This window comes from Salminus brasiliensis, chromosome 7 (genome assembly GCF_030463535.1).
Source record: "Salminus brasiliensis chromosome 7, fSalBra1.hap2, whole genome shotgun sequence".
Lineage (NCBI taxonomy): Eukaryota > Metazoa > Chordata > Actinopteri > Characiformes > Bryconidae > Salminus > Salminus brasiliensis.
The window spans coordinates 7,539,795-7,554,415 of record NC_132884.1 but is presented as its reverse complement, the minus strand read 5'-3'; the positions used below and the strand labels follow the sequence as shown (position 1 = coordinate 7,554,415).

The following is a 14,621-nucleotide window of genomic DNA, read 5'->3' as shown; positions in this document are numbered from 1 at the left end:
TCTGTGGGCAGAGTGTCTGAGGCTAAGACAAAGCTGAGAGAGGATGTTCTGTGTGGATTTGGAGCAAAGATGGTAACGCAAGGTTATGTTAGTAAGCTCTGAAAAATCCCCCGCTAAAAGCACTGTCCTTCGTTTTTCTCTATCCTCAGAAAGGGAAGATGAAGGAAGCAGCTCAGAGGTACCAGTACGCACTGAGGAAATTTCCAAGAGAAGGCTTTGGGGAGGACCTGAAGGCTTTTCGGGACCTGCGGGTGTCCTTGTATCTCAACCTGTCCCGCTGCCGCCGCAAAACCAATGCAAGTCCCTGTACAGCAGTACTGCACAAATATATGCACACATTCAGACACACCTGATCATAAAACCCAGACATTTTCATGACACACATTGCACAAAATTTCCTTGTTCTGAGCTCCGAAAGGCTGGATCAGACAATGCATCAGTAAAACAGTGCGATTTGTTGCGGCCAATGTTGGTCTGGGTTCTTTAAAAGTGACGACAGCTACGACATGCTCAGAAAAACATATTGTGGTGTAATTTATTGTGACATTATATCAGCCACCTCTACATACCAGTGTTTCTTGATCCTGCTTTGGGGAGCCACAGCTCTGCACAGCTTGTGCTTGTATTTGCTGGCTCAGCACACCTGATTTAACTCATTGATTGATAATTAAGCCCTTCATGAGCTGGATCCGGTATGTTGGGTCAGGAATGGTTGAAATTATGCAGTGCAGTGGGTCCTCACTGTCACTGCACCGAAGAAGGTGTAAAGTTCCCTTGCTCTACAGCCAGCTACTAAACCACAGCATTTAACAACATTGCACAGCATGTAAATCCTAATATGCTGTTTGGTCGGTTATATGTAATGTATGAACTACAGTTTATAATCCTCTCAGTGTTAATTATTTGACTTGGGTCCAGTGTTAGAAAGGGTTCAGTCTCAAACTGCTCCTATGATTGTTTATATATGTGAGTGAGTGAGAGAGAGAAAGAGAGGGAGAGAGATGTGTATGTGTGTTTGCTTAATTACACTGACTTCCTCCAGCACCCGCTGGCAAGGATGCAGCAAGAGTTATAATGGCCGTTTTAATACGAAATGCCGTCATTAAACATTTAAACTGCATCATTATCCCTGGCAGTTACGGTTCCTCACTGTAATTCTGACCTCCTACTCAAGGACAGAATCCCAATAAGCCTCTGCTGATCACTGATTTAGACAAAAAGAGAGAGAGCGCAAGAGAGAAAGAGCGAGAGAGAGCGAGAGAGAGACTGCATAGAGAGACTTGCTGAAAATCCAAAGCAAAGTAATTCTAAGCATTCTAAGTATTTCATTATCTGCTATTTCACTCTGGGTTCTCACCAATAACATGTTTCTATTGGTTATTTATCTACACAAGGTTCTAGTGTTCTAGACGTTCCTCTGGGAGAGAAGAAAAGAGAGGCAGGGTAATTAGAGAAAAGGCTGATATGTGTGTGGGGACATCTGTTAATAGTTAATAGTGGGACACCTAAAAAAGCCCTATAGTTCAGATTAATGGACATTGTCCCTTTGTCTGTCCTTACATACTGCCTTCCCTCTCAGTCCACCTCTCACACACACTGTTCACTCTCCACTCATCCTCTCTCTTCTCTCTGCAGGACTTTGGCATGGCGGAGGAGTTTGCCACTAAAGCTCTGGAACTGAAGCCAAAGTCATATGAGGCATTTTACGCTCGTGCTCGTGCTAAGAGAAGCAGCAGGTAAGAACCTCCACCTGTTTTCTTCACATTTGAAGTTCTTTTCATATGACCTTTTTATATGTGGCCAAATACATGACCAATAATAGCACAGCAGATGCTGTAAATCATGTAAATATATTAATCTAACTTCCAGATGTTGACAGAATGGTGATGCTGATTTTCTGAATCTGAAAGACCAACTTTAAAAAAGCAAGGGCTTGCTAGTTAGCTGTTTGGTTGATGTGTTGGAGCAAGGAGAAACTTTTTGGGATGAGGTGGGGTGGTGATCATCCAACATCCTGACCTCACTAATGCTCTTGTTGCTGAATTCAATTAAATCCTCACAACAATGCTTCAAAAACAACATCTAGCATAAAGCCTTCTGGACAGCTGGCAGTTACTCCAAAAAAAGCAAGATAAACGAATATAAGTCTACCTGAAACACATGTGTCGCTGTAGTAGTGACATTCCTGCCTGGATGTGGATTGAACTTAGTCTCCCATGTGTGGGGAGGTGGTGGTGTCCTCAGATTTATTAATCACTTGAGTGAGCAGGGAAAAAAAATGTAAATGCCTACCAATAGTGGCCACAGGAAAGGGTTACTCCAGGACCAGAGAAACACTGTGCTCTACTACTCCAAGTATGAAATGCATGAATTTTCTTCCCAGGCAATTCGCTGCAGCCCTCTCTGATCTCTATGAGGCAGCGCGTCTGTGTCCCAGTAACAGAGAGATCAGACGACTGCTGGCCCGAGTGGAGGAGGAGTGCCAACAACGTCCAGGCACTAAACATGCCCCCTCGCACCCCTACCCCTCACAGCATGAGGATGAAGAAGACGACGATGACGAGGAGGAGGATGACGATGACGAAGAAGAAGAAGAAGAGGAGGAGGAGGAGGAAGGCATCAGAGTGCATGAAAAGGCCTCTGACAGCAGGGGCCAGAAGCACTCCCAGCGAGTGGAGGAAGAGGTGGAGAGGAACAATGAAGAGCCTTCTCGTCAGGAGAAGCGAAAGGAAAACTGGCAGCAGAGCAGAACGCTGCCAGACTCCTTGGGCTTGGCTGTGCAGGATGCCCAGTCCACCTCTCCTTTGCCCTCAAGCCGGGCAGCCCACAGACGCCTCCCCTCCCGCCAGGCGCAGAGCATGAAGAGCCGAGAGCATTGCAGCTCCCTACAGCCAGACTTGCGTACGGCGCAGAGCGCTGGCTCCAGCCCCCGGCCCAGCCGCCACAGGCCCGCCTCACTCCGTGCAGGGCCCTGCATTGACATCAGTCCTCTGGTCCCAGAGCATGGCATGGACAGAGGAGCTCTGGGAGGCACCAGGGAGCTGCTCAGGGATGTTCAGGGAGGCGGCATTGGTCACCTGGGGCATGTAGAAACCATTCCCTTGGCCACAGAGGCCGCTGTAGAATCCAGAGGGGAGTTTTGCAGGAGCAGCAGCGTCAGAGTGTCCAGCTCCTCCAGCAGCTTGGCCTCCAGCGGCAACCTCTCAGACGGCGGGCGCAACCGCAGCTCCATCGCCAACGACAACGCTGCAACCACCCCAGACAACTCCGCCAGGCAGTCGTCCGAGCACAAGCCACGCCCCTTTATGGGTGTAATGGACAAGACTGCACGCTTCCAGCAGCAGCAACAATTACAGGGGCACCACGCCACCCAGGGCCACCACAGCAATTCAATGCATAGTTACGGCTGGCAGGGTCTCGGGACAGAGGGGCTTGTGGGCCACAACACCTGCCAAGAGCCTTTCCATAACGGGACGCACCCAGGGGAGTTCCACTCGAAATCTCACCCAGCCGGTTCAGGCTATAAAGACAGCAGCCCCAACCTGGGCCTGCAGCAGCACTACAGTGAGAGCAAGCACAAGCAGGCCAGCCTCGCAAGGGATAACCCCATTCTTATCAGCTCCATCAAGCCCAAGCGATCCTTCATAGAGTCCAATGTTTAGCTGCCCAAGCTGCTCTGCACATCCACACAAAGCACAAACTCTACGTTAAAATCAAATGGACAAGGTTTCAATATTTGACAACTTAACGTCAATACCAATTACTGATTCCGCCATGAAACGAAAGAAGACTAATTGTTCAACTAATCAGGCTTCGCTTTGGCCTCAGCATTACCTCTATGGCATAGAACAACAGTTGTAAGACAGACTATATCCAGGATCAACCAAGCTCTCTCTGAGCTGCACTAATAGAACCTTAACCTGCACATTAAAAAGAGCAGCAATGAGGTGAAGATTGTATTGGCATAACTGTAATGATTATTATACATTTAAGCAAAGAGTTTACTGTAGTACTCTTCTATAAGGGCAGAGAATGTCTAATATAAGGACATTCAAACACTTTAAAGCCCCATTCAGGAACTGAGGAAGCAGCAGACCGTGGCTAAGCTAAATGGTAGATGAAAACCTGTGTTGTTGCAGTTCTGCCAGTTTGCGATTCCTGACTGAGGCTTTAAGACATGTTGTGTGGTTGTGTGTATGTGTATTCAAATCGTTTGTCTGTGTGAAGGTGTGTGTGCGCATGTGTGTGAGAGAGAGAGCGCGAGAGAGAATGAGGAGGAGCGTGCTGTACAGTATATTTCCTTATAATCCTCTCTCTACCTGCTAATGTATTAATTAATTTATTTATGGCGCCTACAGCTTAGTCGATTGTTTAAAACATTCTATTTTATATATGTTATTTTTGCACAGCTATATATTATATTATTATAAACCTTTTGAGATTTGAGCAAGGTGTGTGATGTGGAGAATTCTGGTTTACTTGCATGAGAGGAATGGTTTCTAAACAAAGCAATCCATTTTCAGGTTCAGAGGGGTAGGTTGAGTGGAAAAGATTATTTTATATGTATATTATTCGCAGTTGGTTCCATATATAAAGCTGTTACTGATTGTATTCAACATCGCCACATAACGCTACAATAAAGCCCCAATTTTAAGATGCACGTGGTCTTTGGCTATAAGTAAATACAGGACATATGGCGAAGTGGTCACTCAATTAAAAATCCATTAATACTGAGTTCATAAGTTACCCAGTTTGTGATGTGTTGATCAGTTTGAACTGTGATGGTTGTCACACATGGACTGAACCTGATTTTCAGTCGACTACCATCGCTGACGCTGTGATTTAATGCATTCTATCAATGTCCAGAGGGACATGAAAAAAAGCTCAACCATCCTATTGGGTTTAATGCTTTATTATGACTGTATTGCATTCCAGTAAATCATATGATGTTCAACCACAGTTTTATAACCATTCATTAACCTGGGAAAGGAAGCACTCTGTGTAGTATCTCATTCCCAGCCTCCTACACTTTACTAAGTGTTTTACACAGCTCTTAAGGTGCTGCGTATTCCCAACAGTCCGATCCATCTCATGAAGCTACGAGCTAGTAATAAAATATGGCACAAAAGAAAAGTCATTACTTGAGCTAAATGTTACTGGAACTTGTATAGCAGATCAGCCGTATGTACATGGCAATACGTGATATTTAAATGCTATTTATTGAAAGATGAATTTCACATTCTGGCGAGTCTAGATAAGTGCATATGGTAAAGGTTGATTAATGTGGTCCCTAAAAATCATGCAGCATAATCAATTACTACACGTTTTGGATTCTAGTCGCCAAAAATCATCCCATGAAGACCACATTTTTTTCTGTGCTCATATCTGTACTATTGTAGATGTACATGAGGATGCTCAGAGCCATGCATGTACAAAGACCCTTATAAATCCCTAATTTCTGCCTGACGTTCACATATTCACCACTTCCTAGAAACAACGCAGCAAATTGAAATGCTTTACGAAGCATAAATAAGAAACTGGGCTCAGTGCACAACGAGAATTCGGAAGGGACAGCAGGATATTCTAGTAATAGAACGGTTTAAAGAGTTTCGACTACATCCCTGCCAAAGACCCCCAGCAAGCCCATATTTACCAAGCGAGGCGGGAGCTAGCAATCCTGGGCTAAGACTGGGCTTAGAACGTCTGCTCATGTACTTGAGCTTGTTCTTGTAGATTTAGTGTTAAGCCGCTCTACAGTTGAGCAGCTGAAGTGGCCTTGAGGATCATTGATTATTTAGCATGCTCTGTAAAGCTCCGAAGCTAAAGAGCAGGTTGAGTGGCCTTGTTGAACTCCAACCTACAACTCACTCCACATTTGCAGGCCTAAAGCTCTAATCTCAAGTGAAAATGCAGCAGTTGCTATTGGGCGACAGCTAGACAGATTTCAGCTCTGCACACCTGCAGGAGAGTGCGCAGAGGGTCACTGGCTGCTGGTCCAGCGGCAGATGGCCATTTTGAGGGTGCGGTTGGGGGTGAGCAGTGTGGTCTGCAGTGGCAAGTTTGTCATGGGACTGGAGCGACTCTTGGTGCTGATCCAGCTCTCAATGGCCTCTCGCTCATATGAATAACCATCTAATACAACACAGAGAAAACACAGGCCTTTCAGTGGGGGTTTTAACTATAGATCTGTCACTCAGTTATCTTCAGTCATGCCCTTGATGTTTCAGAGAATGAAAAAACTAAAAAAAAAAAAAAAACCCAGCAGAACAAAGTACAGTAAGAACAAAGTAAGATTTCAAAAGGTCTCACCAGCAGCAATCACTGGGTCTTTCATGATCTCATGTGTGATTGGGCAGAGGAACTCGTCAGGAATTCCGTTGGACACTGGCGCCATACGCAACTCCTCGATCTTCCGTAGAAGTTTACTGCGCATGCCCAGCGACTCTGACAGGGCAAAATATCACACAGAAAAGTCAAGTCTACCAGCCAGTTTCAGTCACAGTAGATCAACAGTCATCATTAACATGTGTGTTGATATTATTATGAATGCTCCACCACTTTGTCATATGGGACTGATTCGTTTAACTTCCAGTCAAAATGACAAGCACAAGTTCAATTCATTTTTTGTGAAATATTTCTCAGGACATTAGATTGCATAAGAAGGACACAGTCACAGGAAATCAAGTGAAAAAACAGGAGCTTCCATAAACTGGAGTTCAAAGAACAGACTCAAATATTTAGAGAAAATGGGAGCCCTAACAACCATGCAAGACCTGGCAGACCACCAAAACTGCCCTGCTCAAAAAAACAGCGAAAGCGATAAAAAAAAAAATCAAGTTCTACTCTCGCATCCACAGGTGTTTATTGTCCATCCTTCCACTGTGAGAAGACAACAGCACGGTGGGTCTGAAAGAACGTGGAGCTGAAGTAAGAAGCTCTTACAAGGAAACAGATAACAAAAAAGAAATCACAATCAAACTGCTGAAGCTGTTGGTGCTCTCAGAACAATAAAAAAGCAGATTTTGAACCTCTACAAAAAAAGTCAGTCTCCAGAAATAAATGGAATTGGTAATAAGGGTAAAGAATGGGAACATATGCCAACAAAAGCCAACAAACACATACAGACATCATACTCAGGGTGATTTTTCTCTTATGCCACATTTGGATAGTGATTTGGGGTATTGGGAGAAATGCATATCGTAGACGTATTATGTAAAAGGCTGCTGGTTTGGGGATTTCAGCTGGAGTAATCAGCTTTTAAAACACACACACTTCTCGCTGGGCCCACAGCACACTGGCAGGAATCTTATGTAACACCCTGAAAATCCCATGTTTACATTCGCCACAATCTCTAGGATTACAATTTATGTTGGATGTTTTTTCGGGTTTTTGTTTTTTCACAATTCACCTCCGTGATCTAAGATTTCCTGCAAGACCGTCTGGGGGGGGGGGGGGCATGGGTAGTCACAGGGGGTCTTTATTACTATTACATAATTCTGTGTAATTCTTTGCGATAGGGTTTTCATTCATTCCTGTTGATGTGATGTTTCCTGGTTAAGCTTTAGTCGTTCATTTTCTTTCAGCAGAGCGTGGGGTATAATTACTGACCATAAGCGCACAGCTCTGCGCATCCACATCTAGCTGTTTATACTGTACAGTCAGCACAGGCCTTTAATTACTAAGTAATACCTGGAAGACAAACAATCTCAGTGGGCATTTATCCACACAGTGAAACCAGGAGCCAATTAATTGTGCAGTGTTTGGAGAATAGAATACAGAGCTTACAGCAGTACAGTGAGAGTGAATGGGGCACAGAAGGCTTGTGTGTGTGTGTGCACGTGAGTGCACGTGTCCTCACCTATATGGAGGTCCGTGCTGAGGCTTTCCTTACTGAGTGAGAGCAGTTCTGCGCCATCAATGTTATTGGCCTTGAACGTGTCGATGAGACTCTCCAGCCCCTCCTCCCGTAACCATGACGACACATCATCCTCCGACCACTCGCTCACCATCAGCCTGGAGTGACCCGGCCATTTCCTGCCTGCGAGACACGACAACAGGAAGTGATGGCTCTAAGCGCATCAGGAGTTTAATCTGTGCGGTTTACTGCCCTGGCTGGAAATTAAAGGGGGAAATGTCTGAACACAACTGCTGCAAAATCTGTAACTTCCTGACGCCTAACGGCATTCCGGGCATGGGAATTCACTTCCTTTTTAAATGGTCTGAACTGGTGACATAATCGGTCGCAGCTTCTGGTGCTCGGGTGGCCCTAATGCATAATCCATATACAGTCAAAGTCTAGTTTATTATTTTATCATTTTCTTCCAAGTCATTTTGAAGCATTAATGATTGAAGCATTAATGAAGTCCATTAATGATCAAATTTGGACACAATATTAAGAACAACTGCTCTCTCGTACTTCCATAGTCTTTCATTCCACTGTTGGCTGGGTGTGTCTGCTTTGCTGTTTTGGAATTAATATTAATAGATTAATACCCAAATGACTCTTTACAGCTCAGCTTTCAGGCATTTCCTGAACTTAAACTCCCATCCTTCCATGTTCTTACTCACTTTTTCGTCATGGTTGTGGTGGGTCTGGAACCCACCTGGAATCACTTGGCACAAGACAGAAAAAACTGGACAGGGCATCAGTCCAGCTCAGGGTGCCACATGCACCCATTCACTCATACTCTCGCACCAAAGGGGCAATTTAGCATAGTTAATTCACCTGTTTTTAGGAGGTGAGAGGAAACCTGGACCACCATGTAGAAACCCACATGAACAGGGTAAGATCACCCCAAACTCCTCACATACAGTACTGAACCCCACAATCACAATTCTAGGTCCCCAGAGCTATGCAACTCACACTCCTGCCACCATAGTAGCGCAGATTACAGAATTACTGACTGTCACCAACTGAATGTAGGTAAGGGACCACCGAAAGACAAGAAAGTGTGTGTGGTGCAGATACGAGTATCAGTTACATCAGTGTTCAATCAATTAATTAGTTACTACCTAGCTGTGACTGTAGCTTGCTGTCTACAAGTTGCGTCAGTGATCCTCTCATCGGACAACAGACATGAGCTACAAGAGAAATGAAATATCTCCTTCTTTTCTCATTTGTGTTGTCTGGTGTTATCACACTCTTTATCACTCGCTGGCCCTCTGAGGCTAATTACAGACCACATCCAGCACAAATGCCTTCAGATGACCACCGTTTAGTAATTTCTCACTGCACAGTTGGCAGGTGTGTGTGTGTGTGTGTGTCTGTGTGTGTTTGCGTGTTAATTAACAAAAAATGGCATGGATCTCTCTTCCTGTCTCTTACCTGCTTCATGTGAGGCAAAAGCAGCTTCATCTAGGAAAGAAAGCATAAACACAGAAAAGGTTGGTGAACTGAAACACATTAAGAAGCACAGCTTGACGCTCACTTTGTGGGGTAGGGAGCAATTCTGCAGAAAGGAAACTAATAAATGATTGCAGCAGACCTGATTAATATACAAAAGGCAAGATATTGCACAGAGATTAAGGGGCCATGTTATTAAGGCATTGTGTGTTGAGAATTAAAATCCTGCTGTGCTGTGCTGTTCTTGTCCGTACACGATGTGGTCACAGTTTACACATGTACATGCTACACTCACCTGGAAGAGATTTGCCTGCAGGTCCAGACTCTAGAGTGAGAGAGAGCGGAAGAGAATCTGAAATGACTAAACATTATAAAACCAAAGACATCCTTTATATCTCAACACTACAGGAGATAAATGACTGAAATCAGAGCTTTTCGGTTAAACCATTAGAATCAGACTGTTCTACAAACCCATACAGAGTCAGCTGCATGACATTTAGCTTAAAGTAACATTATGTAGCAATTGTATCTCAGCTTGTCCGCGTGTACAGCAGTCCATAAGGGGTGCTCAAGCTGAGATGTGCAAGTGCGGACCTCGTCCGGACATGGAACAGGAGGGCAGATCTTTAGATATTTCAGGTCAGTTGTCTCGTCTGCACATGAACCAGCAACCCCTCACCTCCACCGGTGTGTTGAGTGATGGAAGAAAGGGGAGGTGGGAGAGGGGACAGAGGTGGGTTTAACGACTGCTAGACATGGAGTTGAACTAAGATAGGAGGAGGAGTTTGGGGCGTGGTTTAGTTCCGGCATAACACCACCTGCAAATTACACTCCGCAATTGTAGGGGGAGCCCAGGAGCCAAGGATACCCCTTCTCGCATAACACTTCTTCTATACTGACTAAGGTGTAGTTTGTTTGTAAGTAATTTTGAATATTATTGTGAAATAAAAGCACAAAACAAAATCTGTACACCCACCTGCACCGCTGCCATCCTCCACCCTCCACACATTGACCGTCTTGTCCATGGAGCCAGTGGCTATCAGCGGGGCAGTGGGAGAGAAAGCACAGGCCGTCACATACCTGCACCGCAGAGACAGGGGGAGAGGGGCACTTACAGGGCAGGATTTCAACCATGAGAGAGAGAAAACTGGAGACGGAGATAGAGAGGACGAGCTTACCTCTCATGCTGGTTCAATTTGTAGAGTAACATCCCATCATTCTGCACCACAAAACAAAATTATACAAATTAAATTTCCAACACATAACATTATTTATGAGTACAAGCGGTGAATGAATCTTAATTATGGCTTTTTGATGGATGAGTGGCTAGAAATAGCCCATTCATTAATTCTCACAGCTCACAGTTACTCACAGCTTCATAGACTGCAACAGTCTTATCCATAGACCTGCAAGAGAAAGAACAACAAAGCAATACTCATTAACATACACACACAAACACACAAACAGTGCCAACAGATTCACTTCTACTCCAAACCAGCAGAAATCAAAAGCACAGAGAGCCATCTAGTGGCAAGGCATTGCAGGTGCAACGGAATCTACATGCAGTTCTCATGACCTACTAGAAACTCAGGAATTCTGTCCCAGACAGTGGGAGTAATGAGTTTAGTGCAAGTTAAAATTACACTGCAGCAAAAAATGTAATCACATTTGACTGTGTGTGTGTGTGTGTGTGTGTGTGTGTGTGTGTGTGTGTGTGTGTGTGTGTTTCCGTTATACTGACCCAGACACTAAGAGCTGTCCATCTGCAGAGTAGGCACAGGAGAGCACTGTAGCAGACTGACCAGATAGAGTTCGCACCAGTTGCATCTTACAACCTGTCGAGCAATCATCAATCACATCAAACACTTCAGAAACAAATAGTAGAAAGTCACACACTCTTCACATTGGGACCATTTGCCACCACAGTGCATTTATATCAAAATGTAATGTGCAAACTCAATAACCTGCTGAGCAAAAACAAGAGCTTTGTCAGTAAGTAGATGCTGAGAAGAAGTTTAAGTATGTCTCCCATTCTGGGCTCCAGACAGCAGTCATGCAAAACAGAGGAACTTTACCTGTGTGAGAGATCCGAGAAACAAGCCAGATCTTCAGCAAGCAATCCTGACCACAGGACGCCAAACGAAACTGGACCACAGAACTAGCCATGTCTGAGAAAGAGAGATTTTGAAGATGTTAAACCAGTAATGGCCTGACTGGTCACTAGACAGTAAGATACATACAGCCTAAATATTGATAAACCATTCAAATCCTGAAACATCCTGCAAGTCTTTGACAAACTGACCCTTCGCAATCATAGACAGCACTACGCAGAAAGTCATTGAGCTTTTCAGTACAAGCCATTCTACTGCCAATGACTGTCTTTGGAGTCTACACTGATGTATGTACCTGTTAGCAATTAATGGAGCCAACTAATAATAAGCAGTGTCCATATACTTCTGTCCACTCAGTGGATTACATATGCTTTAAGTCCACAAAGCACTACACTGATGCAGACCCACTAGTACTGCAGGAATCTCTTATCTTCATCTTGATCAAATCTTCAGCCTGTGGATAATGTGTTGCTGTGTTTAGTAGCTACATAAATATTCCCAGTCAAAAAAGGTCATCAAAGCATTGAGTGCTTTTACTGAGTTCAAGACAAAGGTCAAAGACGGGCTCGGATTTGAGGCTTAAAGCAAGGATAGTGAGAAACAGCTTCAGGAAAGCTAACATTATTCATACCTTTCATTATCTGTGGAGCAAACTGGCAGCAGGTGACCCCGAGGTCGTGGGCGTACTTTTCAGCATGGAGTTGGTTCATGCTCAGGTCCCAGATGCGGAGGTCTCCGTATGTAGAGCCTGTAGCAAAAAGCTGACCACAGGGGGTAAAAGAACAGGCTACCATCGTAGTGTCTGGTACGGCACCGGTCCTGGGGGAGAGAGAGGAGTGTCAGTTACCCAAACAGAAGTGGAAACATGGCAGGATGTATGAATGACACAATGACAGTGTTCAGTGATGGAGAAGGAGAGAAAATGACTCTTTCGTTACGAGGTTGATAAAAAAAAGGCTGTGGAGGCGGGGCTTAGTGAGGAGCGGCAAGGATGAAACGAGTCAATCAGAGACTTTTGTGCTTCGTATACCACTACACAATAGTGGGAGAAATCCTCACTAATCCATCATCAATTGAGGCAGAGTTATAGACTCAACAGAATTGAATTTTCACCACTTGGGGGCACACTAGCGTAGTTTGGAACAGCAATAGTGTCATTTATCAGAATAAAACAGCTTTTTTCCCAATTCTAGATGGACAATTACCCACTCGTTAGCGCTCTTCTCCTACCACATTTAATGCTTTCAGGCAACCAACCAACCTGGAGGAAAACGCCAGGTACCCAGCTCTGATGCATCTAAAGTGATACATGGAGAGCAGGGACCACCAACCAACCTGTAGAGAGAGCAAGGCCAACTGTGCTCTCTCAGGCTCTGGATGCTGATGGCAGGCAGCATGACCCAGGATTTAAACCAGTGATCCTCAGGCCATAGTGGTGGAATGGTTTAACAAAATGCTTTAAAAAAAGTGTTGTCCTTATAATGCACTACTGTTGTGATTCTGTTTGGTTATTTTGGTTTAATAAGACGAGTTCAACTATACATGCTTACGTCATAATCAAGGAATGGAAGCAAGGATTAGAAATGAGTGTGAGTGTGTAACGTAATGCTAATCAGTGACTATTTACCTGCACAGAGTTCTCGAGGGGAAGTCCCACAAAGCCAGGGAGCCATCTGACGCACCAGACACTAGCCAGGAGGAGTCTTGTGAGAAAGCACACACTCTAACAGGGCTCCTGCCCGGATGTTCTAAAACACTCTCAATCTCCCCGGTGTCCATTTTCCACACCACTGTGGTGGCGTCCGTGGAGCAGGATGCCAGATACTGCCCGCAGGGGCTGAAGCAGCAACAGTGGACTCCATAGCCATGACCAGACAGTGGCGAAAAGGGCAGCTCGGTGAAGTCTTGGGTAGAATAGACTCGGATGGTCTTGTCTGCCGAGCAGGTGGCCAGCAGGGAGGAGGAGAATGCACACCAGTTCACATCATCACGGTGGTTTTGTAAGGTGCAGATGAGAGACACCATTTTAAAGGGGGGTGTGGTCCCTGTCAGATCAGAGGGAAGGGGACAGCACTTCCAGTATTTGTGGAGTTAGGTAATGGTCCATAATCAGCAGTGTACACTAACCACCATCACCAACAAGGTCAAATAAAGAGATAAAGAGAGAGAGGTAGAGGGATAAAGAGAGAGAGGTAGAGGGACAAAGAGAGAGGTAGAGGGATAGAGAGAGAGAGGTAGAGGGATAAAGAGAGAGAGGTAGAGGGACAAAGAGAGAGAGGTAGAGGGACAAAGAGAGAGAGAGGTAGAGGGATAGAGAGAGGTGTAGAGGGATAGAGAGAGGAAGAGGGATAGAGAGAGAGAGGCAGAGGGATAAAGAGAGAGAGGCAGAGGGATAAAGAGAGAGAGGTAGAGAGACAAAGAGAGAGAGGTAGAGGGACAAAGAGAGAGAGAGGTAGAGGGATAGAGAGAGGTGTAGAGGGATAGAGAGAGGAAGAGGGATAGAGAGAGAGAGGCAGAGGGATAAAGAGAGAGAGGTAGAGGGATAAAGAGAAAGGTAGAGGGATAGAGAGAGAGAGGCAGAGGAATAGAGAGAGAGAGAGAGGTAGAGGGATAGAGAGAGAGAGGCAGAGGGATAGAGAGAGAGAGAGAGGTAGAGGGATAGAGAGAGAGAGGCAGAGGGATAGAGAGAGAGGTAGAGGGATAATGAGAGAGAGGCAGAGGGATAGAGAGAGGCAGAGGGATAGAAAGAGAGAGGTAGAGGGATAAAGAGAGAGAGGTAGAAGGACAGAGAGAGGTAGAGGGATAAAGAGAGAGAGGCAGAGGGATAGAGAGAGGTAGAGGGATAGAGAGAGAGAGGCAGAGGGATAGAGAGAGAGAGGTAGAGGGATAGAGAGAGAGATGTAGAGGGATAAAGAGAGAGAGAGAGGTAGAGGGATAAAGAGAGAGAGAGGCAGAGGGATAGAGAGAGAGAGGCAGAGGGATAGAGAGAGACAGAGGGATAGAGAGAGACAGAGGGATAGAGAGAGACAGAGGGATAGAGAGAGGAAGAGGGATAAAGAGAGAGAGGTAGAGGGATAGAGAGAGAGAGGCAGAGGGATAGAGAGAGAGAGGTAGAGGGATATATACATATATAGAGAGAGAGAATGAGAGAGAGAGGTAGAGGGATA

The 14,621-nt window shown here is 45.1% G+C and overlaps 2 protein-coding genes across 7 annotated transcripts in view; one reads left to right on the top strand and one right to left on the bottom strand.

The window, feature by feature from the left end:
- The window catches only part of tanc1a (tetratricopeptide repeat, ankyrin repeat and coiled-coil containing 1a), a 93,855-nt gene extending 89,199 nt beyond the window's left edge, over window positions 1-4,656 (top strand). For all 4 annotated transcript variants that reach the window (XM_072683673.1, XM_072683672.1, XM_072683671.1 and 1 more), the window contains 3 exons: window positions 150-296; window positions 1,636-1,736; window positions 2,384-4,656. In XM_072683673.1, the coding sequence (XP_072539774.1) occupies window positions 150-296; window positions 1,636-1,736; window positions 2,384-3,662 (1,527 nt within the window). In that variant the 3' untranslated portion in view covers window positions 3,663-4,656. The remainder of the gene's footprint in view (window positions 1-149; window positions 297-1,635; window positions 1,737-2,383) is intronic.
- A 240-nt stretch (window positions 4,657-4,896) lies between these two features.
- The window catches only part of wdsub1 (WD repeat, sterile alpha motif and U-box domain containing 1), a 12,765-nt gene continuing 3,040 nt past the window's right edge, over window positions 4,897-14,621 (bottom strand). For all 3 annotated transcript variants that reach the window (XM_072683676.1, XM_072683677.1, XM_072683675.1), the window contains exons 2-13: window positions 13,082-13,499; window positions 12,086-12,273; window positions 11,419-11,511; window positions 11,085-11,178; window positions 10,716-10,749; window positions 10,522-10,562; window positions 10,320-10,423; window positions 9,639-9,668; window positions 9,326-9,355; window positions 7,859-8,038; window positions 6,310-6,444; window positions 4,897-6,132 (exon numbers count right to left, since the gene is read on the bottom strand). In XM_072683676.1, the coding sequence (XP_072539777.1) occupies window positions 5,981-6,132; window positions 6,310-6,444; window positions 7,859-8,038; window positions 9,326-9,355; window positions 9,639-9,668; window positions 10,320-10,423; window positions 10,522-10,562; window positions 10,716-10,749; window positions 11,085-11,178; window positions 11,419-11,511; window positions 12,086-12,273; window positions 13,082-13,479 (1,479 nt within the window). In that variant the 5' untranslated portion in view covers window positions 13,480-13,499 and the 3' untranslated portion in view covers window positions 4,897-5,980. The remainder of the gene's footprint in view (window positions 6,133-6,309; window positions 6,445-7,858; window positions 8,039-9,325; window positions 9,356-9,638; window positions 9,669-10,319; window positions 10,424-10,521; window positions 10,563-10,715; window positions 10,750-11,084; window positions 11,179-11,418; window positions 11,512-12,085; window positions 12,274-13,081; window positions 13,500-14,621) is intronic.